At 37.7% G+C, this 25,488-nt stretch overlaps 2 protein-coding genes across 8 annotated transcripts in view; both read left to right on the top strand.

Moving 5' to 3' along the window:
• The window catches only part of LOC120075166 (diacylglycerol lipase-beta), a 54,707-nt gene extending 29,744 nt beyond the window's left edge, over nt 1–24,963 (top strand). The window contains exons 6-16 of one of the 7 annotated variants that reach the window (XM_039028352.1): nt 546–667; nt 733–824; nt 1,006–1,111; nt 10,573–10,727; nt 11,431–11,552; nt 20,948–21,075; nt 22,745–22,842; nt 22,964–23,196; nt 23,474–23,825; nt 23,915–23,961; nt 24,688–24,963. In XM_039028352.1, coding sequence (XP_038884280.1) covers nt 546–667; nt 733–824; nt 1,006–1,111; nt 10,573–10,727; nt 11,431–11,552; nt 20,948–21,075; nt 22,745–22,842; nt 22,964–23,196; nt 23,474–23,825; nt 23,915–23,961; nt 24,688–24,878 — 1,646 coding nt within the window. In that variant the 3' untranslated portion in view covers nt 24,879–24,963. Of the gene's footprint in view, nt 1–545; nt 668–732; nt 825–1,005; nt 1,112–10,572; nt 10,728–11,430; nt 11,553–20,947; nt 21,076–22,744; nt 22,843–22,933; nt 23,197–23,473; nt 23,826–23,914; nt 24,058–24,082; nt 24,326–24,687 lie in introns of those variants that run through there. The other 6 variants (XM_039028350.1, XM_039028351.1, XM_039028353.1 and 3 more) reach the window with 6 other exon arrangements.
• Nucleotides 1,121–4,733, top strand: LOC120075167. The gene is made up of 2 exons (XM_039028358.1): nt 1,121–2,164; nt 2,475–4,733. Exons 1-2 carry the CDS (start codon nt 1,828–1,830, stop codon nt 2,501–2,503), a joined length of 366 nt encoding a protein of 121 aa, XP_038884286.1. The 5' UTR covers nt 1,121–1,827; the 3' UTR covers nt 2,504–4,733.
• Nucleotides 24,964–25,488: the final 525 nt, after the last annotated feature.

The raw sequence follows: 25,488 nt of genomic DNA, 5'->3' as shown, positions 1-25,488 counted from the left end.
TTTTCCTCTACCTAGCCTCACTGTTGTTATTTCTGCTATTTTTTTAGGAGGTGTGAGTGATAATATAAAATCTTTCAAGTAGTGAGAATTTTTGGAGATAATTTGAATCTTACTATTGGCTTCAGTCTTTATTATTATTATTATTTTATTTCTATAGTTATAAAGCCTATTGGAAGGCCTTTATTTAGTTTTATGGCCGCTTTTTTGTTTCTCCATTTTTCAAAAATCCTTTTCATTTCCATTTATATTTTCTTTTATGGACTTTTTGTAATTATTTGCTTCCTACATATTGAAATTGGTGAGCATTTTAATCTATCTTGGGTGTTTGGATGCCTGGTTGGCTCGTGTATCTATTCTTTTGTCTTTTATTCTATAGTGAAATTTATTTTCTATTAGAAAAAGAAAAAGGTAAAAACATTTAAGCTATCGAATTATGTTTATATATTAATGTTATAGTATCCACTCTCTAAATAACTTTCCAGTAGTTTTCATAGTTCCATTAATATGTACGCAATATTCAATAACACCAAAATATGTTGCTTTAGGTCTTGCTTTATTGCAGAGGCATGGCCAAGTAGTACACACTTCTGAAGAGCTAATGGAGGCACCTATAGATAAAATTGAGGAGGCTGCTGTTCTTCATAAATTTGCTGAAGCAGCTTACACGGTATATCAAATGATCCCTGATAATTTTTTTGTCATGAGAAAATTAAATCTAAGCATGTTGTGCAGGGGCCATTGCTTGATTTTGGAAGAAACCCTCTCTCATTTCCTTGTGCATGGGCATATCGACAAGGGATATTGACTCCATGGACTCGTAACAAGTAGTTCCTCTATCTAGAATTTTGTTCAATGCAGTATGTTAAGTAGATCTATTATTCTTTGCTTGAACATACAGTTGAAAATATTCTGAGTGCTTATGTTCCTCTTTCATCTTCTTAAAATTTTACCTCTATTTTTTTTCCTCCATAATATATTTATCTGCTTTGTTTCCCACTTTTGTAGGAGGCCTGTACTCCATGGCGATAACTGGTGGCGAGGCCATGCTGCGGCCTTTCTTAAATATGTTAACTTACCTCCTGAAGTACTTCGCAGAGGGCGTGTTAACCAGGTGATTTCATTTTATAGTTCTTATCGTTGTCTTCCACATCTCCTAGAACTTATTGAGACTTTAGCAGTGATAGACCTGATCATAGTAGTTTTTGGTTTAACATTGTTATAATTCTATTGTTAGGGTTTTCCATTCTTGTAAATATTTTGTGATATTTTTCTTTTCTATGCTTTATACACTTGTATATATTCATATTTTTGGTGAATGAATAGAGTATTCTGATTCTTTCTCAAACCTAAGAGTTTCACATGGTATTAGAGTTCTCTAAATAAATTTAGGGTTTTGTGAACCTTAAGGTTTGAGAATTTAGAACCCGTTTGTGATACGTTTAGGGTTTTGTGGAGAGGTGAGTTTACACTTTTTGCTCACAGTCGCCGTCGTTAGCTGGCGGCGGCGGCGGAAAAAAAAAGCTATTTTTTCGACACCGCCCAGTCCATCGAGGAGCCCAGATACCGATCTACAAAACCCCAAAGTCCGGATCTCATCTGACCAGCGCGTGGGGTTCACGTGCCGCTTGTTCCAACTTGCCGTCCGTCCATGCGCCGGCGCGTGCACCATCGATTTTGGTTCGTCTTCTGTGGGTTTCCTTAGTGTTGTTGACTCTTCTTGGTGGTGTGTTTGTTTGGGATATATAGATATACTCACTGCTTGTAAAGACATCTCTTCGGTAAATTAATGTTTGATTCTCTGCTGTCCGGTGTCTATTTTTTGAGGTAATGGCTGATAAGAAACTAGTAATGTCTAAGATTGTTCCTATGGTGTCAAAAGTAACTGAACACAAGTTGAATGGACCCAACTACTATTCATGGAGATCAAATCCAGGTGGGGTTGTTTGCTATTATTGTCATAAACCTGGCCATACGAAATGTGAATGCAGAAGATTGCTGAATAAGAGTCAGAGGATGCCATCACCCTCTGCACATGTTGCCTCTACTCCCGATAATCTTGACAAGTCAATTACGATTTCTGCAGAGGAGTTTGCTAAATTTCAGCAGTATCAAGAGTTATTGAGGGCATCATCTTCTACTCCCATTATGACCATCGCAGAGACAGGTAACATTTCTAAATGCCTTCTTTCCTCCACGTCAAAATGGGTCATTGACTCTGGCGCTATAGACCATATGACAGGTAACCCCAGTTTATTCTCTAACCTTTGTACATCTACCTCTTCACCTAATGTCACTATAACTGATGGAACCTCCACTCCTGTTTCAGGATCAGGAACCGTCCATCTCACTAAATCAATTTTTTGTCATCAGTTTTAAATTTACCACATTTCTCGTTTAATTTGATTTCGGTCAGTAAACTCACTTGTGATCTTCATTGTTGTGTCTCATTTTTTTTGGCTTATTGCTTATTTCAGGATTTTACAACGAAACAAACTATTGGTAAAGGGCGTGAATTTGGAGGTCTTTACATCTTTGAACCACAAACACCTACGGCCATCACATGCTCTAGCGTATCGTCTCCCTTTGAAGAGCATTGTCGTTTGGGTCATTCGTCCATCTCTGTGTTGAAAAGTCTTCGTCCACAACTTCAACATTTGTCTTCTTTAGATTGTGAGTTATGTCAGTTTGCTAAATTTCATCGTTTGAGTTTGTATCCTCGAGTCAATAAACGAGCGAGTGCTCCTTTTGAATTAGTCCATTCTGATGTTTGGGGTCCATGTCCTGTTGAGTCCAAAGGAGGGTTTAGGTATTTTGTTACATTTGTCGATGACTATTCTCGTGTTATGTGGTTATATTTAATGAAAAGTCATTCTGAGTTACTTTCTCATTTTCGTAACTTTCATGTTGAAATTCAAACTCAGTTTAGTTGTGCTCTTAAAATCCTACGGAGTGATAATGCTAAGGAATATTTCTCTCATACACTCAAGTCTTATTTAGATGCCCATGGCATTCTTCATCAATCTTCTTGTGTCGATACTCCATCTCAAAATGGGGTTGCAGAACGAAAGAATCGTCATCTCCTTTAGACAGCCAGAGCTTTGATGTTTCAGATGCATGTTCCAAAATCCTTTTGGGCTGATGCTGTCTCCACAGCTTGTTTCTTAATAAATCGCATGTCCTCTTCCATTCTTAAGGGTGAGATACCTTTTCGTACTTTATGCCCCAAGCAACATTTGTTTCCCATTCCACCCAAAATATTTGGTTGTACCTGCTTTGTTCGGGATGTTCGGCCTCAGCATACCAAGCTGGATCCAAAGTCCTTAAAATGTATTTTCCTTGGTTATTCCCGTGTCCAAAAGGGGTATCGATGTTATTGTCCTAGTCTAAATAAATATTTTGTCTTTCCTGATATCACGTTTTTTGAACATACCCCATTTTTTTCATCATCGCCTTTCTCTTCGAATAAGAGTCAGGGGGAGCATAAGGAATTAGAGGATGATTTCCTTGTCTACACAGTTATTTCTCCTTTCGATCCTCTTCCTGTGGCTACCTCTACTCTTCCACCCATCGTTAAGGTCTATACTCGACGACAACCTCCTTCAGTTCCATGCCCTGTACCAGAGTCTTCTTCGTCATTGGACCCAAAAACGAGTGATGATCTTCCTATTGCTCTTTGTAAAGGTAAACGTACATGTGCTCATCCTATTTCCTCTTTTGTTTCATATAACCATTTTTCGCCTTCCACACGTTCATTCATTGTATCCTTAGAGTTTGTATCCATCCCGGGAACTGTTCATGAGGCTTTGTCTCATCCTGGTTAGTGTGCCACAATGGTGGAGGAGATGACTGCCTTAGATGATAATTGTACTTGGGATTTAGTTTCTCTCCTTGAAGGAAAGAAGGCTATCGGTTGCAAATGGATGTTTGTAGTTAAAGTCAATCCTGATGGTTTTGTTGCTCGGTTAAAAGCGCGCCTTGTAGCGAAAGGCTACACACAAACTTATGGTGTTGACTATGTTGATACTTTTTCTCCTGTAGCAAAAATGGCATCTATGAGGTTGTTTATTTCATTAGCTTCAATCAATCATGGCCTTTACATAAGCTTGATATTAAAAATGCATTTCTTCATGGTGATCTTCAAGAAGAGGTGTATATGGAGCAACCACCAGGGTTTGTTGCTCAGGGGGAGAATGGAATGGTGTGTCGACTTTGTAAATCCTTGTATGGATTAAAGCAGAGCCCACGAGCTTGGTTTGGTAAATTTAGTCAGGTGATTGAAAGCTTTGGAATGTGGAAGAGCAGGTCAGATCATTTAGTCTTTTTTAAGAGATCTGAGGGTGGTGTCATCTTGTTGGTCATATATATGGATGATACTGTGATTACTGGTGATGATGCTTTAGGTATCCAGTCTCTAAAGACCTTTCTTCATAGTCAATTCCATACAAAAGATTTGGGCATGTTGAAATACTTCTTAGGAATTGAGGTAATAAGAAGCAAGAAAGGAATTCTATTATCACAGAGAAAATATGTACTTGACTTGTTGACTGAAACAGGAAAGCTAGGGGCTAAGCCATGTAGTACCCTAATGATGCCCAACTTACAACTCACAAAAGATGGAGAATTGCTAAAAGATCCTGAAAGATATAGGAGGTTAGTGGGAAAACTTAATTACCTTACAGTGACTCGACCCGACATAGCTTATTCAGTAAGTATTGTGAGTCAGTACATGTCATGCCCTACAGTTGATCATTGGGCTGCATTGGAACAGATTCTTTGTTATTTAAGGCTGCTCCCGGGCGTGGTTTATTATATAAGGATTATGGTCATACTAATATTGAATGTTTCTCAGACACTGATTGGCAGGATCTAAAGAAGACAGAAGATCAACCTCAGGGTATTGTGTTTTTGTTGATGGTAATTTGATTTCTTGGAAGAGTAAGAAGCAAAATGGTGTCACGTTCAAGTGCAGTATAGAGCAATGGCACAAATCGGTGTGTGAATTGATTTAGATATATGAACTTCTTGTTGAGTTGGGATTTGAAATCACCACACCGACAAAGTTGTGGTGTGATAATCAAGCAACACTTCATATTGCGACCAATCCAGTATTTCATGAAAGGACTAAACATATTGAAGTTTGATTGCCATTTTGTACGTGAGAAAATTCAACAAGGGTTGGTATCTACAGGATATGTGAAGACGGGAGAACAATTAGGAGATATCTTCACGAAAACATTGGATGGAAGATGTATAGATTATCTATGTAACAAGTTGGGCATGATTAACATATATGCTCCAACTTGAGGGGGAGTGTTTATAATTCCATAGTTAGGGTTTTCCATTCTTGTAAATATTTTGTGATATTTTCCTTTTCTATGCTTTGTACACTTTGTATATATTCATATCTTTGGTGAATGAATAGAGTATTTTGATTCTTTCTCAAACCTAAGAGTTTCACGAACATCATTTATTGTTACTCTTATTTATTGATTATTCCATGATCATATTCAGATAAGTACTTATAGGAATGGAAGATTGTTGCATGATTTGGTCTGCTTTATTAAGTAGTGTTCCTTTGTTTTATGTTCTCGACTTTTTTCCTATATTATCTTTCCATTGTTTCAAGGTTCCAATACTGGATATGAGTTTATGATTTATTTGGGTAGGCTGTTGGTGGTTGTTGCAATCCCTGGTGAATCAATAGTAGTCTTAGTCCTTGTAAATATGTTTCAAAGAGGAAAATCTCCTTGATGTATATAGCATGTTCAAATTTGAATAGTGTTTTCTCAAGGAAAAATAATGGACTTTATGATTTATGGATACTTGCACTCTTCTCTTTTCCTTTGTTCTTTCTCCGTTGATTTTTGTTCAGCTCTCACATCTGTTCTATTCCTATTGGAAGTTTTCTCTGAATGGTCTTAATGGTTATTATTCAAAAATAAAGGGTAGAAGAGAAAACACCAAGGTTACATGAAAAACCCTAGGCCAGGGAGAAAAAACCATGATAAGAGTTTTTTATTAATTTTTGATATACACTACACAGTATAGGTACAGATATAAATAGCCATAGGTTAGAAACCTTAGACTGTAGGCACCAAGTAAAAGATTAAATTGCCCTTAGGGCTAAACAACGTTTTGTAACACTCCCCCTCAAGTTGGGGCGTAGATATCAATAAGATCCAACTTGCTAATACAGGTGTCAAAAGTCTATCTCGGTAACCCTTTGGTGAGGACATCCGCAATCTGTTGACTAGACAGAATATAGGGAATGCAGATACTACCATTATCCAGTTTCTTTTTGATGAAGTGTCGATCAATCTCAACATGTTTGGTTTTGTCGTGTTGGACATGATTGTTAGCAATATTAATAGCAGCCTTATTATCGCAATAAAGTCTCAAAGGGTCATGACTTTCCTGATGAAGATCTACAAAAGCCTTTTTCAATCAAATTTCTTCACAAATTCCCAGGCTCATAGCTCTGTATTCAACTTTGGCACTGCTTCTAGCCACGACACCTTGCATCTTACTCCGCCAGGTAACTAAATTTCCCTACCCAAATGTACAATATCTCGAGGTGGACTTTCTATCAGTAATAGAACCAGCCCAGTCTGAATCTGTATAGGCCTCAATGCATCTTTTGTCATGCTTTTTGAATACCAAGTCTTTTCCAGGAGTAGACTTCAAATATCTCAGAATTCGTGTAACCGTCTCCATGTGTCTTTCAGAAGGAGCCTGCATAAACTGACTGACCAAACTGACCGCATACGATATATCAGGCCTGGTATCCGAAAGATAGATCAGTTTCCCCACAAGACGTTGATATCTTTCCTTGTTAACAGGAACATCTTCTACAGATTCTACCAGATTGCTATTGACTTCCACCGACATATCTGCAGGTTTGCATCCAGTCATTCCAGTTTCTTTCAACAAGTTCAGCGTATATTTCCTTTGAGACATGGAGATCCCTTCCTTTGATCTTGCTACTTCCATTCCAAGGAAATATTTCAAGTCACGAAGATCTTTGATCTCGAACTCATCTGCCATCCTCTTTTTCAACCTGCCAATCTTCGTTGAATCATTTCCTGACAAGATGATATCGTCAACATAGACAATCAGAACAACTACTTTTCCTGGTATCGATCTCTTAGTGAACAAGGTGTGATTAGAATGCCCTTGAACAAACCCCTGGGACTTAACAAAAGTAATGAACCTATCGAACCGGGTTCTAGGAGACTGCTTTAGGCAGATTCAGACGACTTGGCTCCAAACGTAGAAGAGTCCAAGGTAGTGATTGTTGTACCATTCATAGCGTTGGTTCTATCCTCTTCTAATTTGACTTTTGAGCATACTTCCATAACGGATGACAGGTCTTTGTCCCAAAATCCAGCTCCGGACGGCGTCGAATTTCGAGTTCAAGCCAGCCAAGAAATCATAGACACGGTCAGCCTCCTCAATCTTCGAATACTAAACCCCGTCGACTAGGCAATTCCAAACCACTTCGCGAAACAGATCCATTTCTTGCCACAATAGTGATAAGTTATTGAAATAGGACGTTACATCAAGAGTCCCCTGCTTGCACTCATGTACTTGTTTCCTCAACGTATAAAGTCGTGAAGCATTCTGTCTCTTCGAATATAGTTTTTGGACAACTTTCCAAATACCCCAAGCTGACGCTGAATAAAGTAGGGGCTTTCCGATCTGAGGTTCCATACTGTTTATCAAAATCGAGCGGAGGAGGGAATCCTCCCCCTTCCATATACGTTTCTTGAGGGTCCCTAGGGTTCAATCTTGGTATCTCCCCAATTAGATACCCGAACTTGTGCCGTCCCTCGAGGACCATTTTCATAGATTGAGACCAAGAAAAAAGTTCTAGCCGTTAAGTTTTCTTTAATGGTTATCCCTGTAGAATTGCCCACAGAACTAGACATAATGTTTGTAATAGGTAAAGTAGGGTAAGCAATTACCGATGTTTCTGAACATAACGGAAGACCAGAATACACATCTGGATGAAAATCGGTCGGAGGATTTGCCGTGGATCTAAAAGTTGCCCCGAGCGCAGAAATCTGCTGCTGCAAATTAGCTAGTTGCTGTACCCAATGGTCCCGCCATAACCCACTGACTCGACTGGAAATGTAGTAGCCATGGGTTGTTTCTGCCCATACAGCCCCGAAAATGTCGTTTTGGCTGGCATGGAGGAAGTGACCGGCTGGACTGGTTGGTTCGATTGGACCAGCTGGACTGGCAATTGGTTTGAGGAATCGAGCAGAAGAATGCGTGGGTAGGTCGAATGGGATACGGCTGCAAGCTGTCCAATCGGCTGTGAAGACTGAGCATCGAAGCTTTTTATCAAAATTGAGTGTTCGGACGTAGCCCTGATTTCAGTACTTTGGGAATTTTCCACCGGAGTCCCATCTCCTGCTAGGGTTGACGACTGAATTTCTTCTATCCCAGCTACAGACTCATCACTGTGCTCTGATACTATATTGAAAAATAAAGGGTAGAAGAGAAAACACCAAGGTTACGTGGAAAACCCTAGACCAGGGAGAAAAAAACCACGATAAGAGTTTTTTTTATTAATTCTTGATAGTGCAGTGCTTCTGCCGCTGCCATAAGAAATGCTACTGAGACTAATACTGCTAATACTACCGAACTCCACGACAGATAAGGAATGCAGTCGATACCGGAGCAGGACCCCTCTTGTAACTCCATCCCTAGACAGTCAATTACATTGACCCTCCCTGTAAGCCTATCTAGCCCAACAATTGAACAGCTAGCTCGAGTGTAAGGAGAGAGGTATTTGTCCCCTTTGGAAGACTATCCTTCTTGCTTACCATCATCCATATGGTCTGATGGCTATATGTAAAAAATATCCATTCATTACGAAGGTTCTCTACCTTAGTAATGATAGGTGGTGGAGGTTATAGGTACGGATATAAATAGCCATTGGTCAGAAACCCTAGACTGTAGACACCAAATAAAAGACTAAAATGCCCTTAGGGCTAAACAACGTTTTGCAACGGTTATTTTTCTTTAGTCATCAATGGTGGTCCACTCTGATCTACCCTGTTTTTGTATCAATAAAGAAAAATAAAGTTTATCCTTGAGATTATCATTATTGATTGGTGCTTACATATCATTCTCAATGTCGATTGAACCAGCCTTGGTCAGCTCAGCAGTGTAATAAATAATCTTATTAATATTCCTAGAAGTAGCAGATTTCCAGGGAATTAAAGGAGAAAGATTAAAGGATGTATGTAACATGTTCAAATTTTATCTATTTCTCTCCAGAAAAAAATAATGGACTTTATGATTTCTGGATATTCACACTCTGCTCTCTCCCTTTGTTCTCTCTCCTAGTTGTTCAACTCTCACGTCTGTTCTATTTCTGTTAGAAGTTTTCTCTTAATGTTTTCAAAGGTTATTTTTCTTTATTCATCAATGGCGGTCTACTCTCATCTACCCTATTCTTGTTTCAATAAAGAAAAGCAAAGTTAGGTTGAATACTCATTCTTGAGGTTATTGTTTTTGATCGGTGCTTACAAATCATTCTCAATCTTCATTGAACTAGCCTCAGTCAGCTCAGTGTTAGACCACCAATACTGAAGACATATGGAAGAAGGAAGAGAAAGATACCAAATTAAGTATTTCGAAGTTATTTTGTTTGGGCTTTTATTTAGTTTTGGGCTTTGTCAGTCCTATGGGCTTTTAAAGTTATTTAGTATGTTGTGGGCTTGGGTTGTGTAGCCCATTACATCAGTATTTTGCTATTTAGTATCTTTTATGTAAGGGGGAAGGGCATGGATAATATTTTGTAGTAGTTGAACTTCAGCGGAGAGAATCGACCCTCTCAAATTGGTCGTTAATATCAGCAGCCCCTTGTTTGATATTTGAATTCCCAAAATTCCTAGTGTGTAAAATTGCAAGGGAAACCTTCCACTCAGCAGGGTAATAAGGAAAATATTCCTAGAAGTATCAGGTTTTCAGAGAATTAAAGGAGGAAGATTATGTGCTTTGGGCTGAAAAAACTTCAAATATAAAGGGGTGCATTGCTGAAATTTATAGACTTGATGATCGTGGAAGAATAAAATATTGGTTTCATAGTTCTAGAAGGTTATAACAAAGGTGGTTTGAAGATTTTTCTAAACATGTTTGTAGGCTGGCACCACACCTCAAAAGCCTGATCTTATACAACGACAATTTATCGAAGGCCTTGTCCTTTCCCAATGCAAATATTGATGGTGAAACCTTTGGTCTTTCAATGGGCTACGAGGATATTAAACTAAGATGCTAGCATTTTGTGAAAAGATACAATAAATTTTGAAGAGTCGGTGATGGTTTGCCAGAATATTAAACCAGTTTCTGATTCGGCATAGCTTCTTGTTAGCTGCATATTAATCATTTTGCTTGGCTCATGGCTATTCATTTTGTTTTTGCATTCCTATATGGAATATTGTTATCAAAATTTTAATTTTTCTTTTCTTTTTAATCTTTTTTATATCATTTTGTGATTATTGAATAATTATTGCCCGGCTCCTTATCTTTCTAACCATTTGCTGTCTGATCTCCTTTTAGGCAAAGTGTGAAGCTGCATACTTCGTTCTGGTTCTTCATGATGTGAAATGTGTAGTAATTGCCGTTAGAGGAACTGAGACACCTGAAGATCTCATAACTGATGGTCTATGTAGGGAGTGCGCACTTTCTGAGGAAGATTTAGATGGGCTGATTAAGTCTCTCTCTCTCTCCCCCTCGCCATCCACCCACCCAAACACCAAAAAGACACATCACTTATCACTAAAAAGATTTAGAGTACTTAGAAATTGTTATGGAAATATGTTTCCTTTTCAAAAAAAAATAAATGTTTGGGAAAATGTGACTGGAGCATGTTAAGGGTTATAAATGGGTTTGATGTGGAAGGTAATCGTTGGATCACCTAGAGCTTACCATACAATTTATTAAAAGAATTAATTGAATGATTAATCCTGTTGTGTTCCAAGTAGGTGTTTACCTCGTAAAGGAGCAACAAGCTTAAGCTACTTTTTGTCCTCACTTTTGTTTTTTTAGTTTCTCTTATCTTTTGAAGGTTATTATATTTTTGAGCACTAGCATCTGTTCAATGTTTCTATAAAAAGTTTTGTTTCCTTTTTCCCAAAAAAAAAAAAAAAAAAAAAAAACCGAATGGAAAAAAAAAGTTTCAACTGTTTTTCTCGTAGTTTATAACATGCCAGATTAAACTGATCGCTTATTGATGGAAAGGTCTACTGCAAACTCTGTATTTTTTTTAGTTTTGTATCCAATGTAGATTCAGCATAACCATTGGTTGTTTTAATACAGTTCTAATGTCTTTCCAAAGTTTCTTTCTCCTGGCTTTACACTCTCCTGGGCGCATATTTTCTTGATTTGAAACCTTTTCCAACCTTTGCTTGTTTGCAGTTGTGATCATATTCAACCCAGTGTGAAGCAGAGGATTATATCATCCTTCCCGCACCATGCCCATTCTGGGATCGTTGAGGCTGCCAGGGATTTATATATGCAAATTGAAGGAGATTGTGATGGTAAGTTGGATGTTTTTTTATTACTGCTTTTTAAACGTTCTGACTTTTAGTGTTCCCATTTTATTTTGTCAGTGGTACCTAGAAATCCCCCTTCTTTATGTTGGTATTGAAGTTTTGAGACTCACTTGATGCCACTGTAGTAGATAAGACTAGTGAATGTTTCTGTTTTAACCAATATCTTTACTGTTTACATTTGAAGGATCTCTCGGTCTTCTCCCAATTGGTGTAAAATTGAGCTAGTTCATAATTACAAAATAACTTCAGAAGTAAGAAGCATAAAACCTAAGATGATACCAAGAAAGAACTTTGAGTAGAGTTAAATCTCTGAAGATCTATTGTTCCTTTCAAACCACGACACTAGTTTTTCTCTTGTTCAGTGAATGTTTTTATTACCCAACACGACACTATCCCAAATAAGCCTTCTGAGAATGGGAGTCCTTAGACGCTCAAAAGGGTGAAAAAGGATTGCTTGGGTTAAACTATTTTAAAGGAGATCCTGAGTCCAAAAACAAAACAAAACAAAACCATATGGGTCTTTTTCCTGCCCTACAATTGAAAATTAGATAATTATACAAAGGAAAATGAAATACAATTAATGGGTAAGAAAGCCCATACACGTATTAACAACTGTAAAGCCCAAGTTGGAAAAAGGTGGCCAGTGGCCTTCTTTCAATGTGCATATTCAAATAACTTTTGCTACTATTATATAGATTAACCAATAACCATACGTAGACTTGCAGTACATGGATTTAGTGAGCTTCTTCTATACCAAATGAGCGAGTCTCCCCAAATCTTTGAGCTTGACAACACTTTATCTTTGACCATCTCATATTTAGGTGTAAGACTTACTAGCTCATGATAAACAACTTTTCATGTTGAGCCATTAGAACTTTTGGATCCGTGCTGATTGGCATCAAGGCATTGAATTCTGCGCATGTATTTTTAACTTCCATAAAGTAGCTTGTAAGAGATTTTTCTCCTTGATCAGGTTGATATAGAGTCTTACAAACATCAAACACTCTATTAATATTCTCTTTCCCTGAATAAAGGAAATCCATATATTCCAATAGTTCCTTGACTGATTCGCAGTGATTTACTAGTTCAACAATTTCACGGTCAATAGAATTCTTGATTTGTAGAAGCATCCTTGAATCGTCCCGCCACCAAATCTTCTTATTAGCATTAATCGGTGGCTCTTCTGTGATGTGATCATCCATCTCCATGCTCCTAAAAAACAATAGACATCGGACAGCAGAGAATCAAACCCTAATTTACCGAAGAGATGTCTTTACAAGCAGTGAGAATATCTATATATCCTAAACAAACACACCACCAAGAAGAGTCAACCACACTGAAGAAACCCACAGAAAACGAACAAAAAATGATGGCGCACGCGCCTACACGCACCGGCGCGTGGACAGACGACAAAGAAGAACAATCGGCACGTGAGCCTCATGCGCTGGTCAGATGGCAACCTGATTTTGAGGTTTTGTAGATCGGCGGCTGGGCTCCTCTTTTGCCTGGGCGGTGTAAAAAAAAAAACAGCTTCCTATTTTTTTTTTTTTTCTTTCCGGTGGCGGCGGCGGCTAACGAGGGCGAACGAACCGAAGACGGCGACTGTGAGCAAAAGTGTAAACTCACCTCTCCACAAAACTCTAAACGTATCACAAATGGGTTCTAAATTCTCAAATCCTAAGGTTCACAAAAACCCTAAGATATGAATATATACAAGTATACAAAGCATAGAAAAGGAAAATATCACAAAATATTTACAAAAATGGAAAATCCTAATTATAGAATTATAACAATAAGCATGCAACGGAAGTATTCAGAATCAATAAGCACTCTAATTACATTTAATTTGAGTTATAAAAGCAGGCAAACATAACATTTATCAAAGTAGAGGGTTTCAGAATTGATACCTTTGATTAATCTTCCAATCCAAGATGCTTTTCACGAATTCTCAGCTTTAAGTCCTCAGTGAACCACCATGAGATCTTTTCTACTATTCTCAACCTTGAATTTGAGTGGTGGAACTCAAGATTGATGTGATTTTTGTGAAGGGAATGGAGTGGGTTTTTGTGGTAAGAAGAACACCACTGCAGAAAACTTTTCCAGCAGCTCAAAATCTCTCTTCAATCAGCAAAATTGAAGAGTTTTATCCTTCTTCTTCATGTCGGCACTAATGGAGACTGCTGATGCCACTTCAAATTGATCAAAGGAAGTGGGCTAGGTGGTTGGATTAAGAGAATCACCTCCTACTTCACAAGTTCTGGAAGGTGTTTTAATTTTCCAATTTCTAATTTTAATTAATTCAAAATTAACTAAAATCAAAAATCAAATTGAATTCTTATTTAATTAATTATTTTTTGTTCAATTAATTAAAATCAAATTATTTTTCAATTTTAATTCAATTTGAGCAATTACCGACTATGCTCCCCTTCTTTGGGCAAGCTAAAACTTGTTGATGCAACTCTATGTCTAGTTGTGCCTTCTGTGGTAAATTTGGTTTGTAAGAAACTGCAAGGCCTTGAATTGAATGTATAACCCGCATTAAAGAGTGTTGATTTGACCAGTGTTCCGCCTTCTTTATTGTGTCCTATTACAGTTATTTTGTTATCGCTATTTGTTAGATGATATGACATTAAATTTGCCTTCATTCATCAGCTTAAGCTTTTGGGTCAATTGGTGATTTAACATGGTATCAAAGCAAGTGGTTCAAGGAGGTCCTGTGTTCAAACCCTTGCAATGTTATTTCTCATCCCCTATTAATATTCCACTTGTTAGATTTTCTTCATATTTCTAGTCCACAAGTAACGGGGAGTGTTAGATAATGTGACATAAAATTTGGCTTCACCCATCAACTTAAGTTTTTGGATCAATTGGTGATTTGAGAGTAGGTGTATTTCTTATCCTCTTTCCCCATTTTGTCATCTTTACCTGGGGATTGTGTTGTTTCCTACAACCATCTCTTTTGGTTTTAAGAATTCTTCTTATTTGTGAATAGATTTAATGAGACATTGAACCTGTGTTTTAGTTGCCTTTGAAACTTCCAAAATGGAGAAAGAAGTATCAGCAATTCCTTCGAGTAACTTCCATTAATCAATGGGTTTTTGGAGAAATTTAAGGTAAAATAGAAGTATCTAAGTTATAGCTCAACTGGTTCCATAAAAGAAAAGGAGTGACCTTGTGTATCATTCTGTTGAATTAATAGCAATTATATCATAATGTCAATCATTCTGTTGAAATGCTTTGAATCTGTTTGTTGGCGCTTCGAACAACCAAGTACGGGGGTCTCGTTGCCCGTGGACGTAGCTAATACACTGTTAGTGAACCACGTATATCTGTGTGTCGATCTTCTCTATCTCTACGTTCCTTTTGTGTTCTTTAATTGTCGATTTCGTAACACATTCTTTGTACGAAAAAGGTATGTTTATGTCAAGATTTATCCCAAACTTCAAATAGTTAGTTGAATATTGTCGATTTCCTCCTTAATTATATTTATTGAAAGTAAGAAGAGGAAAATACAAGATTTACGTGGAAACCCCTAGAACAAGGAGAAAAAACCACGATAGAAGAACTCTTTCTTATTATTCTCAAATCACCATATACAAGATAGAACCAAGAAATATATAGATATTAGAAAACCCTAATGTAGAAGAAGGAAAATATAGGGCAAAGTAAAAAAACTAAAATGCCCTTAATACATAACAACCCCTTATTTTCAACACTCCCCATCAAGTTGGGGCGTAGATGTCAATTAGACAAGTTTCAAAGCTTTGCTTGAGTAATCCTTTAGTGAGAATATCAGCAACTTGTTGACTAGAAGGGATGTACGGAATACAAATATGCCACTATCCAATTTTCTTTGATGAAGTGTCTATCGATCTCCACATGTCTAGTTCTATCATGTTGCACCGGATTGCTGGCTATACTTATAGTTGCCTTGTTATCATAGTAAAGCTTCATAGGAAGATCACTCGATGAAGATCAGATAGAACTTTCTTTAACCATATCTCTTCACATATTCCCAGACTTATAGCCATGTATTCTGCTTCAACACTGCTTCTAACAACCACTCCTTGCTTCTTACTTCTCCAGGTAACAGGATTGCCCCCACACAAAGCTACAGTACCCTGAAGTCAATTTTCTGTCTGTAATAGATCCTGCCCAATCGGAGTTAGTGTAAGCTTCAATACATCTCCTGTCAGTTTTCCTAAACATCAGGCCTTTACCTGGAGTAGTTTTCAAATATCTCAGAATCCAATTTACAGCCTCCATATGTTTCTCGTAAAGTGCTTGCATAAACTGACTAACTACACTGACAACATAGGATATATCCTGTCTAGTATGAGATAAGTAAATCAACTTTTCCACTAGACGCTGGTATCTCTCTTTATTAACAGGAACTTCGTCAACATAATCTCCTAGCTTAGTATTGCATTCTACAGGGGTATCAACAGGTCTACATCCAGTCATACCTTTCTCCTTCAACAAATCGAGTGTGTATTTCCATTGAGAAACAGAAATTTCCTCTCTTGATCTTGCCACCTCCATTCCAAGGAAATACCTTAAGCTTCCAAGATCCTTAATCTCAAATTCATCAGCCATTTTCTTTTTAAGCTTGGTAATCTCAGCAGTATCATCTCCTCACAAAACAATGTCATCTACGTACACAATTAGAACAACTATTTTCCCCGATACTGATCTCTTGGTGAACAAGGTGTGATCAGAGTGCCTCTGAGTAAAACCTTGGGACTTAACAAATATAGTAAACCTGTCAAACCAAGCTCTTGGAGATTGTTTCAAACCATACAGGGATTTCCTGAGTTTACAAACCTGATGGTCAAATTGAGCTTCAAAACGAGGAGGTGGGCTCATATAAACCTCTTCCTTTAATTCACCATTCAGAAACGCATTTTTCACATCGAGTTGGTGGAGAGGCCAGTCTTTGTTAACTGCTACTGAAAGAAGGACTCGTACTGTGTTTAACTTTGCTACAGGAGAGAGTTTCCGAGTAATCTATTCCATAAGTCTGAGTAAACCCTTTAGTTACCAATTTGGTCTTGTACCTATCCAGAGTTCCTTTAGACTTATACTTCACAGTAAACACCCACTTGCATCCACCTGTTTTATGCACTTTAGGAAGAGCCACACGATCCCATGTATTATTCTTTTCAAGGGCTTTCATCTCTTCCATGACCGCATCCTTCTATTCAGGAACTTCCATGACCATATGTATATTGTTTTGTATTGTTACTGTATTCAGGCTAGTAGTAAATGCCCTGAACTCAGAAGACAAATTACTGTAAGATAAAAAAACTATGCATGGAATACTTAGTACATAACCTGATCCCTTTTCTCAAGGCAATGGGTATATCAAGAGAGGCATCTTAACCCCCTGTTTTGTCTGACCCCTCATCAGTAAGAGGATGGTGGTTACACTCAGTTACCTGCAGTAAACTCTCATCTTCTTGTGTTTCTCCTGATGACTCATCCCTACCTGCAACTTTGTCATTCTCTAGAACTATCATATCAGTTTCGTCATTCTCAACCACTTCACACATATCATCCTCAACACACACATCAGTATCATCAGAAACAAGAGTACCTTGAACTTGAGATCATGCTTGGACTTGAGCTGGTGCCGGTTTCGACTCATGGATTGTAGTCGGTGGAGCAACAGGAGGCACTATTTCCTTTCTAAGATTCTTCCTGTAGTATGTTATCTATGACACTTATTTAGTAGGTAGGATAGTATCATTTGCACCCAGAATAGGTTCAGGGAGAAAGTCCGTAGGAAACAAATATGTGGATCAATTAGTCTCTTCACTAGTATTCTCCCCCTGAAAAGGACTAACAGGAAAGAAAGGTTTATCCTCAAGAAACATTACATCCATAGAAACAAATTACTTCTGTGAAGATGGATGGAAACACTTATAACCTCGCTGGTGAAGAGGATACTCGACAAAGACACATTTCTGAGTATGAGGGGCAACTTTAGTGCGGTTGGGACCATGATTATGGACAAAAGCAGTGCACCTAAATACTCGAAGAGCAACATAAGAAATAGGACGCGTGGTTAGGTAAGACTCTTTGAAGCATTCAAGAGGTGTTTGGAACTTGAGAACACGGGAAGACATCTGATTGATGAGATGGGCTGCAGTCAGGACGACATCTCCTCATAAATAAGAGGGAAGAGAAGCAAAAAGCATGAGGGACCAAGCAACCTCAATAAGGTGGCGATTTTTCCATTCAGCCACTCCATTTTGTTGAGGAGTATAAGCACAAAAGCTTTGATGGACAATGCCTTTAGATGCCAGGAAATCATGAAAGTGTTATTAAACAACTCACGGCCATTGTCACTACGAAGGATGACAATTTTGGTGTTAAACTGAGTCTCCACTGTAGTATAAAATTGTTGGAAAACAGAAGTTACCTCTGATTTATCAATGAGAAGAAACACCCATGTAAGATGGGTGTAATCATCAATAAATGTCACAAACTAACGTTTCCCGGACGAAGTAGTGATGTTTGAGGGACCCCAAACATCACTATGGATAAGACGGAATCACTAGGAAGGTTTGTAAGGTTGGGATGGAAAGGTGATCCAATGCTGTTATGCACGAATACACACATCACAAGACTAAGAAGAGATATCAACATTATGAAATAAATGGGGAAATAAGTACTTCATATATTGAAAATTTGGATGACCAAGACGAAAATAGCATAACATATGATCTTTGTCAGAAGTTGAAAAACAAGAAGATAATAAACTAGTCCTATAACAATTCCTAGTGGAAGCATCGTCTGTAAGGAAATAGAGTCCTTTATCGTGTCGGACAGTGCCAATTGTCGTCCTCGAGCTTAAGTCTTGAAATAAAATAGTATCAGGTGAGAAAATAACTTGACAGTCCAAATTTCTTGTTATCTTACACTGATAGATAATAAATTGTAAAATTTTTTTGGGACATGCAGCACATTCTGTAAAGTCAAACCCTCAAACAGAGAAAGATGACTCTTTCCCGCAACAAGAACAAAGGACCCATTTGCAATCTCAATTCTCTCATTACCAGCATTGGGAAAATATGAGAGAAACTGATTAGACAAGCCAGTCAAATGATCTGTAGCTCCTGAATCTAGTATCCACGGTTTCTTACCATTAATATTGAGAAGATTGAAGGGCTGAGAAGTACCTGATTGGGCAATAGCACTGACCCCAACATTACGAGGGTCATTCTGGTTATTCACCTGAGATTGAGACTGTGATGCACCATTCGTGGAATCACTCACAAGTGCTCCGCCAGGATTTGACTTATCATTTAGAGGGCGATGTCTGCCATTTGGAAGTCGACCATGTAACTTCCAACACTGATCCTTAATATGCTACGGTTTCTTGCAATGTTCACACACTGGAGGTGGTTTACCATTCTGCTTGTCACCATTAGGCTTAGATGATTTTACACCAAACGCAGCAGAGTCAATGCCAGTGACAATGAGATTATTCATAGCACCTAATCTATCTTCCTCTAAACGAACCTCAGAACAAACTTCCATGAGAGAAGGTATCAATCTTTGTCTCAGTATTCGACTGCGAACTATATCAAATTTGGTGTTCAGACCAGCAAGGAAGTCATAAATGCGATCAACTTCCTCAATTTTTGAATCCTGAACTCCACCACACAGTCAATCCCAAACAATCTCACGAATATCCATCTCCTGCCAGAGTAAAGATAGTTTGTTGAAATAAGAAGTCACATCCATGGTTCCTTGTTTGCACTCATGAACCTGTTTATGCAAGGTGTACAAACGTGATGCGTTCTGCCTCTTAGAATACAATTTTGGTACTGCATCCCAAATATCTCGAGCAGTCGCTGTTATTCCATGTTGTTAACTAACACCGAGTGAAACAAGGAGTCTTCTCCCTTCCAAATATGTTCTTGAGGATCTCCAGGTCGAAGTTTCGGTATCTCACCAGTTAGATACCCAAAATTGTGACACTCATTGAGTGCCATTTTGATGGACTGTGACCAAGAGAAATAATTCTGGTAATTCAACTTCTCCCCTGTAATTAACCCTGTAGAGTTTCCCATAGATCCAGATAAAAATTTTGTTGTAGGTAAAGTAGGGAAAGCAGCTACCGGATTCTCTGAATACATCAATTAGATCTGAGTTTACAGGGTTAGATTGAAGGTTTGTGGTGGTCCCAAGGGCTGCCCCAAGGGCAGCAATCTGTTGTTAGAATGCTAACTAATTGTTGTTGGACCACCATTGTAGACAGACCCATCAAACCCAAAGCACCATGGCTGGAAGGCACATGTTGAGGAGGACTAACAATGGCTGATGTAGGTGGTTGTTGTCCACCAAAATAAGAAGATGATTCACTCGTGAGAACGACGATTGGATGAGATAGACCAGATGGCACGGGAGCAAAAATGGCGGGGAGATCGGGTGGATCGATTGCGGTTGGTGGGAAATCGAGCGCTGGTGCTGCGATTGTTCCGATCGTGATTGGGGCTTTGATTGGGCCTAGACCTGGCTTGTCTCTGTCGGGCGCTGGAGGAAGAAACCTGCATCGGATTGAGGTGCAATTGCACTGGTCTTGATTGCATATGGCGCTGTTGGATCGGTTCCTTTCGGTGGCCGAACTCCGTGCGACGGCGACACCTGCATCGGATTGAGGTGGATTGCCCGAAGTTACTTGTCGGTAGCAGCTTGAATGGCGGCGGCATTAACTGTTTCGACAGTGGTCTCGTCGCCGGCTAAGGTAGATGGTGGAGAATGCGGAGCCAACTCTACGACGGCTAGGATTTCTTCACCATGCTCTGATACCAGAAAACACAAAATTTACGTGGAAAACCCTAGAACAGGGTGAAAAAACCACGATAGAAGAGCTATTTCTTATTATTCTCAAATCACCATATACAAGATAGAACCAAGAAATATATAGATAGTAGAAAATCCTAATACAGAAAAGGAAAAATATTGGGCAAAGTAAAAAAACTAAAATGCCCTTTGGACTAAACATAACAGCCCCTTATTTTCAACAATATTAAATAAAATAAAGGGCCATTTGTACTAATGGCAAAATATAAAATGAAAATACAGGCCCAACAATTTAAAGTTTGCAGGGATGATAAAATTAACAAGTCCAACCAGTTGAAAATGCATGATTGCATCTGATTGCCTTTTAAAATAAACATGATGTGCAAATTGGACATAAAATATTTAATGCTTTTTTTATTTTTTTATTTTTTTTATTTTTTTACTTTTGTTATCATAATGCTGTATTTGGATGGCACCCGTTCTTTCATTAGAAGAATTATCAAAAGGGTGTATGATACATTTTCTGTATGATTTACCAATTTGGAATGATTGTTGAGTGAATTGAGGGGCAGGATCTGAACCGTGCGGCCTTCTTTCTTCATTGCTGGGTCCTGGGTGCGAGTGTGATGGTTACCAGGTTCGCATTGTAGGGCATTCCTTAGGAGGAGCTATTGCAGCATTACTTGGACTAAGAGTATGTTACAACTTCTATGCCTTTTTTTTCCTGCCTGTATGTATGTGCCATTTTTTAGGGATCAGTAAGGGATGATAGTATTTTGACCTCTAAGTAGGGTTTCTGGTCAGCCTCTTTTTTGTCTGTTCCGTGAAATTTTTGTTTTATGTCTCAATTATGAAGAATGTTGTAAAAGACTTCCAAGTCATCTAGGAAGGACTACTAAAGTCAATCGATGATATCGAAGGGGAACCAAAAGGCTACAGATAATATCCAGTGAGGCACGACATTAAGTAATGCAACAAATGGTAGTTGGGGGATTTGAGTATCAAACAAGTTTCATTTACACATTACTAACTTGATATAATCTCTCTCTCTCTCTATCTCTCTATCTCTCTCTCTCTCTCGATTTCGATTAATTTTTCATTCGGCTGGCAAATTTCCCTTCAACTTACTGATTTTGGACTGGGTTCCTTTTAGCTTTGGTGGGTTTTCCTTGAGCAAGTAGATCGGCATCTGATCCAGTGTGTTGTGAGGGGTAAAAGAGCAAGGAAGCAATTTTAAGTTCGACTTTCCTCACTTTGACTTTTTAGAATATCTGGAACGACAGGAATTAGAGCCTTGGAGGATTTGGAAGACTATTCGTTATTTTAAAAGCTTGGAAAAAAAAAAATTTCTTGTGGTTTTCTATTGGCCCTCCTTCACAGGACCTTTCCTGTAATATTCCTTAATTTTCAATTTTGATAATCAGAAATGTACTATTTGTCCTCTTCTTTTTCTTTCTTTTTTTCTTTAGGGGTATTGTCACAAAAACAAAGTTTCAAACTCGGGACGGACGATTGTGCGGCACTTGTTCTAATATGACAATCAAGTCATCCGTGTAAAAAAAAAAAAAAATAGAAAGTTGCAGACAATTTCTCTATAAGATCTAGCCTCCACTCACATTTCAAGAGAAAATGGTTTTTATTGAACGTGAGAGAGAAAAAACATTAAAAACATCATTAAAGAAAGCATTGAGGTCTGACAATTGCAAGAAAGCTTGGTTGCAAAGAGTGCAACAATAATTAGTGGACGGTTTGACTTGTGGGTTCCCCTATATTACATTTTGAACATTTTATACTGTAGCTGGCTTGCACATCAAAAGTAGCCAAATGTCATTGGAAGGAAAATCAGCATGAAAATGAAAACAGCTTGCTAAGCTATGTACAAGACTTGAATATAAGGTGGTTGAGGATGGTTTGGACATGCGGTCATAGGCAAACACGCACTGGGCGAGCATGCCCAAAACACTTAGCAAGATTGGACTCTTCTTATAGAGAAGAGAGAGAGTGTGTGTGTGTGTAGGAGGGGGGTGGTAGCATCTTCACTTATTTTTCAGATTTGATCTGCATTTCAATTAATTTAGCCGCTTACCTCTATGTCTGAGATGTGTACTTTAACAGCCTTGGAGTGAAACTACAGGATCTACCTTCACTCCTAATGGCTGTCAAACATATTGCTCTGGATGCTATTTTTGTTAATTCTTTATTGTGAAACACCCGCAAATTGATTGGATGCTCTCAGTATCTCTTAAAGTCTCATTTGATTATTACAATGAATGTCCTAACCCCGTGTTATTCTTACATTTGTTTATTTTCCAGAGTTTTAAGTCACTTATTTCATTATCAATATCATATGTTGCTGTACACAGCTATACGGTCGGTGTCCCAGCTTACAAGTTTATGCATATGGGCCACTTCCATGTGTTGATTCAATAATAGCGAATGCTTGTTCAGAGTTCGTGACAAGGTAATGTAAACTTTTACAGTTCCCGTGGTGATTTTAGTGATGAATATTTGTTTTTCCACTCTATACACCACATGCTTTGAAATTTCTGCAGTATTGTGTTCAACAATGAATTTTCATCTAGACTTTCGGTTGGATCAATTATGCGTCTTCGTTCAGCTGCAATTAAAACACTGTCACAAGATAGCAAAGATAAGTCAACCCCAATTTTCCAGCTTGCTCGTAGATTCCTTTATCTAAGTAATTATCAGAGAGATGGAACAGAAAGAACGAATTCTCAATCAGAAAAGTATCCTACGCAAATTGAGGCTGATGACCAGGGAATCTCCACAAGTTTTCAGCAGAATGAGACTAGAGGTTGGTAGTGTTTTCCCATGTGATAACAAAGGTTTGGTATCGAGCATTATTGTTAAAAAGTCATAGATTTAATCAACTATCGTAGGGGAAGAATTTAGTGGTGGAAATAAAATTGTTAATCTGTAAAGGAAATTGGTTAAATTAACAAGTTTTGATTTGAGAATATCAGTTTGAGCAATTAAAAAGAATGCATCTTATTTCCTTTCAAGCTATACATTTGGCAATGTTTTCACCAATGGGCAGTACATGACCCTTAAGAATTTTGCCGTGCCTGCAGCTGACAAGAAGGAATGCCAAGAATCCTCTCTCCTTGCAGAGAATCAAATCAAAGCAAATGATATCACAGTTGAAGGTGACGAGTTCTCCAATTCTAGTGATCTGGTATCTCAAATTATAGAAGCTGTTGAAGGATCTGAAAACAAAAACTCGACTGAGGATTTCTCAGAGATGTATCTTCCAGGCCTTTTAATCCATATAGTTCCTGAAGAAAGAAGGTTCACTTTACCTTTCTTGAACAGCTTAAGGTGCCCAGCTGTTACAGATGATTATAAAGCTTATGTTGCAAGCAGAGAGAACTTCAAAGAAATTATTGTATCGCCTTCAATGCTCTTAGATCACCTTCCTTGGAGGTACACTTCTAACATTCGACCTAATTATTATTATTCAGTTTCTATCCCTTCTGGCTGTTCTTCTGCAACTCTCTTCCTTTACTTTTCAGATGTCACGCTGCTTTGCAAAGGCTTGTGGATGCTCAGACTGCCAAAGGTGAAACTCCGAATGTGTAAATAAAAGAACATAGTTGAGGTTAATTGTTAACATTATTTGGAAATAATAATAATTATAAAATGAGAATTAATTCAACTGTGTTTATTCTGTTCTCTCTCAGTTTGAGATAAAGTTGATTGTTTGAGAGAGGAGTCATATTGCAAAGCTCTTAAACCATAAATCAGCATGCTCCATCCATTATACAGCAACCAAAGTAGCAAAAAATGCTTGTTTCATGTACATAGCATTGTTTTGTTTTGTTTTGATTAATGAAGGTAGAGATGCAAGACGAAACTATTGAACCAAGTTGGTTTGATTCGTTTAAACAATGTGGTAGATACTAGGTTTTATTTAACACTAAAGTTTATGGGTGTGTCGTTTTGGTTCGATTTGGTCCAGTTTTGACAGATTTTCACTTTCAATCTATATTATTTGGTTTTGGACATTTTTAATTCACCATACATTGTCAAATTGTTATAAGAATTACTCTAAAATGTATTTAGTTCTTTTTAAACATGGAAAAATCGATAGATTATTTTATGATATAAAAATTAAAATTTGAAATGGGAAGTTCTACGAGAAAGCTAACCTGTTTTGGAGGTTCAAAATGAAAAATATCCCTTTTTTTTTTAAAAAAAATAATGAAAATTGCTAATTGATATTTTACTGACATCCTGGATAAGTGAAGTTACAGATCTGTCTTTTTCTTTTTTGCGACCATACCAGATCCTGCAAGCACCAATTTGCACATGCTGGCAACGAGTACCCATACATTGGAGAGAAGACTAAGAGAGAACAATAGAGTAAGACAACAAGAGAGGAGAGCGAGTTTTGCTATTTTGTGTGCCTGCAAGGGTTTCGTTTCGATAGTTTCACTCCTATTGTCGTTAACAAAAGATCAAAAAGTCCCATTTTAAAAAATACAAGGCAAATCTTCATTTTGTTGGAATTAGGAACATGCAAGGGGAAGCAATTAGGATCTTAAGCATTCAATTACATTAATTTTAAGGATTAAGCATGCTAGTTCAAAATTGGAAAAACTGAGTTTTAAGAGTAAACCTTGATGTAGCTCAAAATTGAAACGATCCACTAGATGTTTTTTATCACGAACATTTTGTGGACCACTACTAGAGTTTTCTTCGCTATTCTTCGACCTTAGAACGGATTGTGGGAACCAAATTTGTGATGAATTTGAAGGAAAAATAAAACTTTGAGAGAGTTGAAATTATAAACTTTGAGAGAGAGTTTCAGCTCTCAAGTCAACCAAAGGATCCAAATCTTAGCAATGTTTCTTCTATTTAAAGAATAAATCATGCAAAATTAAATCAATCTCCGAGTGACGACAAATTAAAGCTCAATCTAGTGGGACTTGAGATGTTGAAGTGGTTCAAATGTGGGAAAACCAAGATTTTTGAATCTAAAAAAATCAAGATTTAAATACATTTTTTTATAAAATTATTAAAATGATAAACTTTAGGTAAAATTAATTTTAAATAAAATTAATTCTAATAATTAATTTTAAATGAT

This window comes from Benincasa hispida, chromosome 4 (genome assembly GCF_009727055.1).
Source record: "Benincasa hispida cultivar B227 chromosome 4, ASM972705v1, whole genome shotgun sequence".
Taxonomy (NCBI): Eukaryota; Viridiplantae; Streptophyta; class Magnoliopsida; order Cucurbitales; family Cucurbitaceae; genus Benincasa; species Benincasa hispida.
This window is presented reverse-complemented; position numbering and strand designations above follow the sequence as displayed.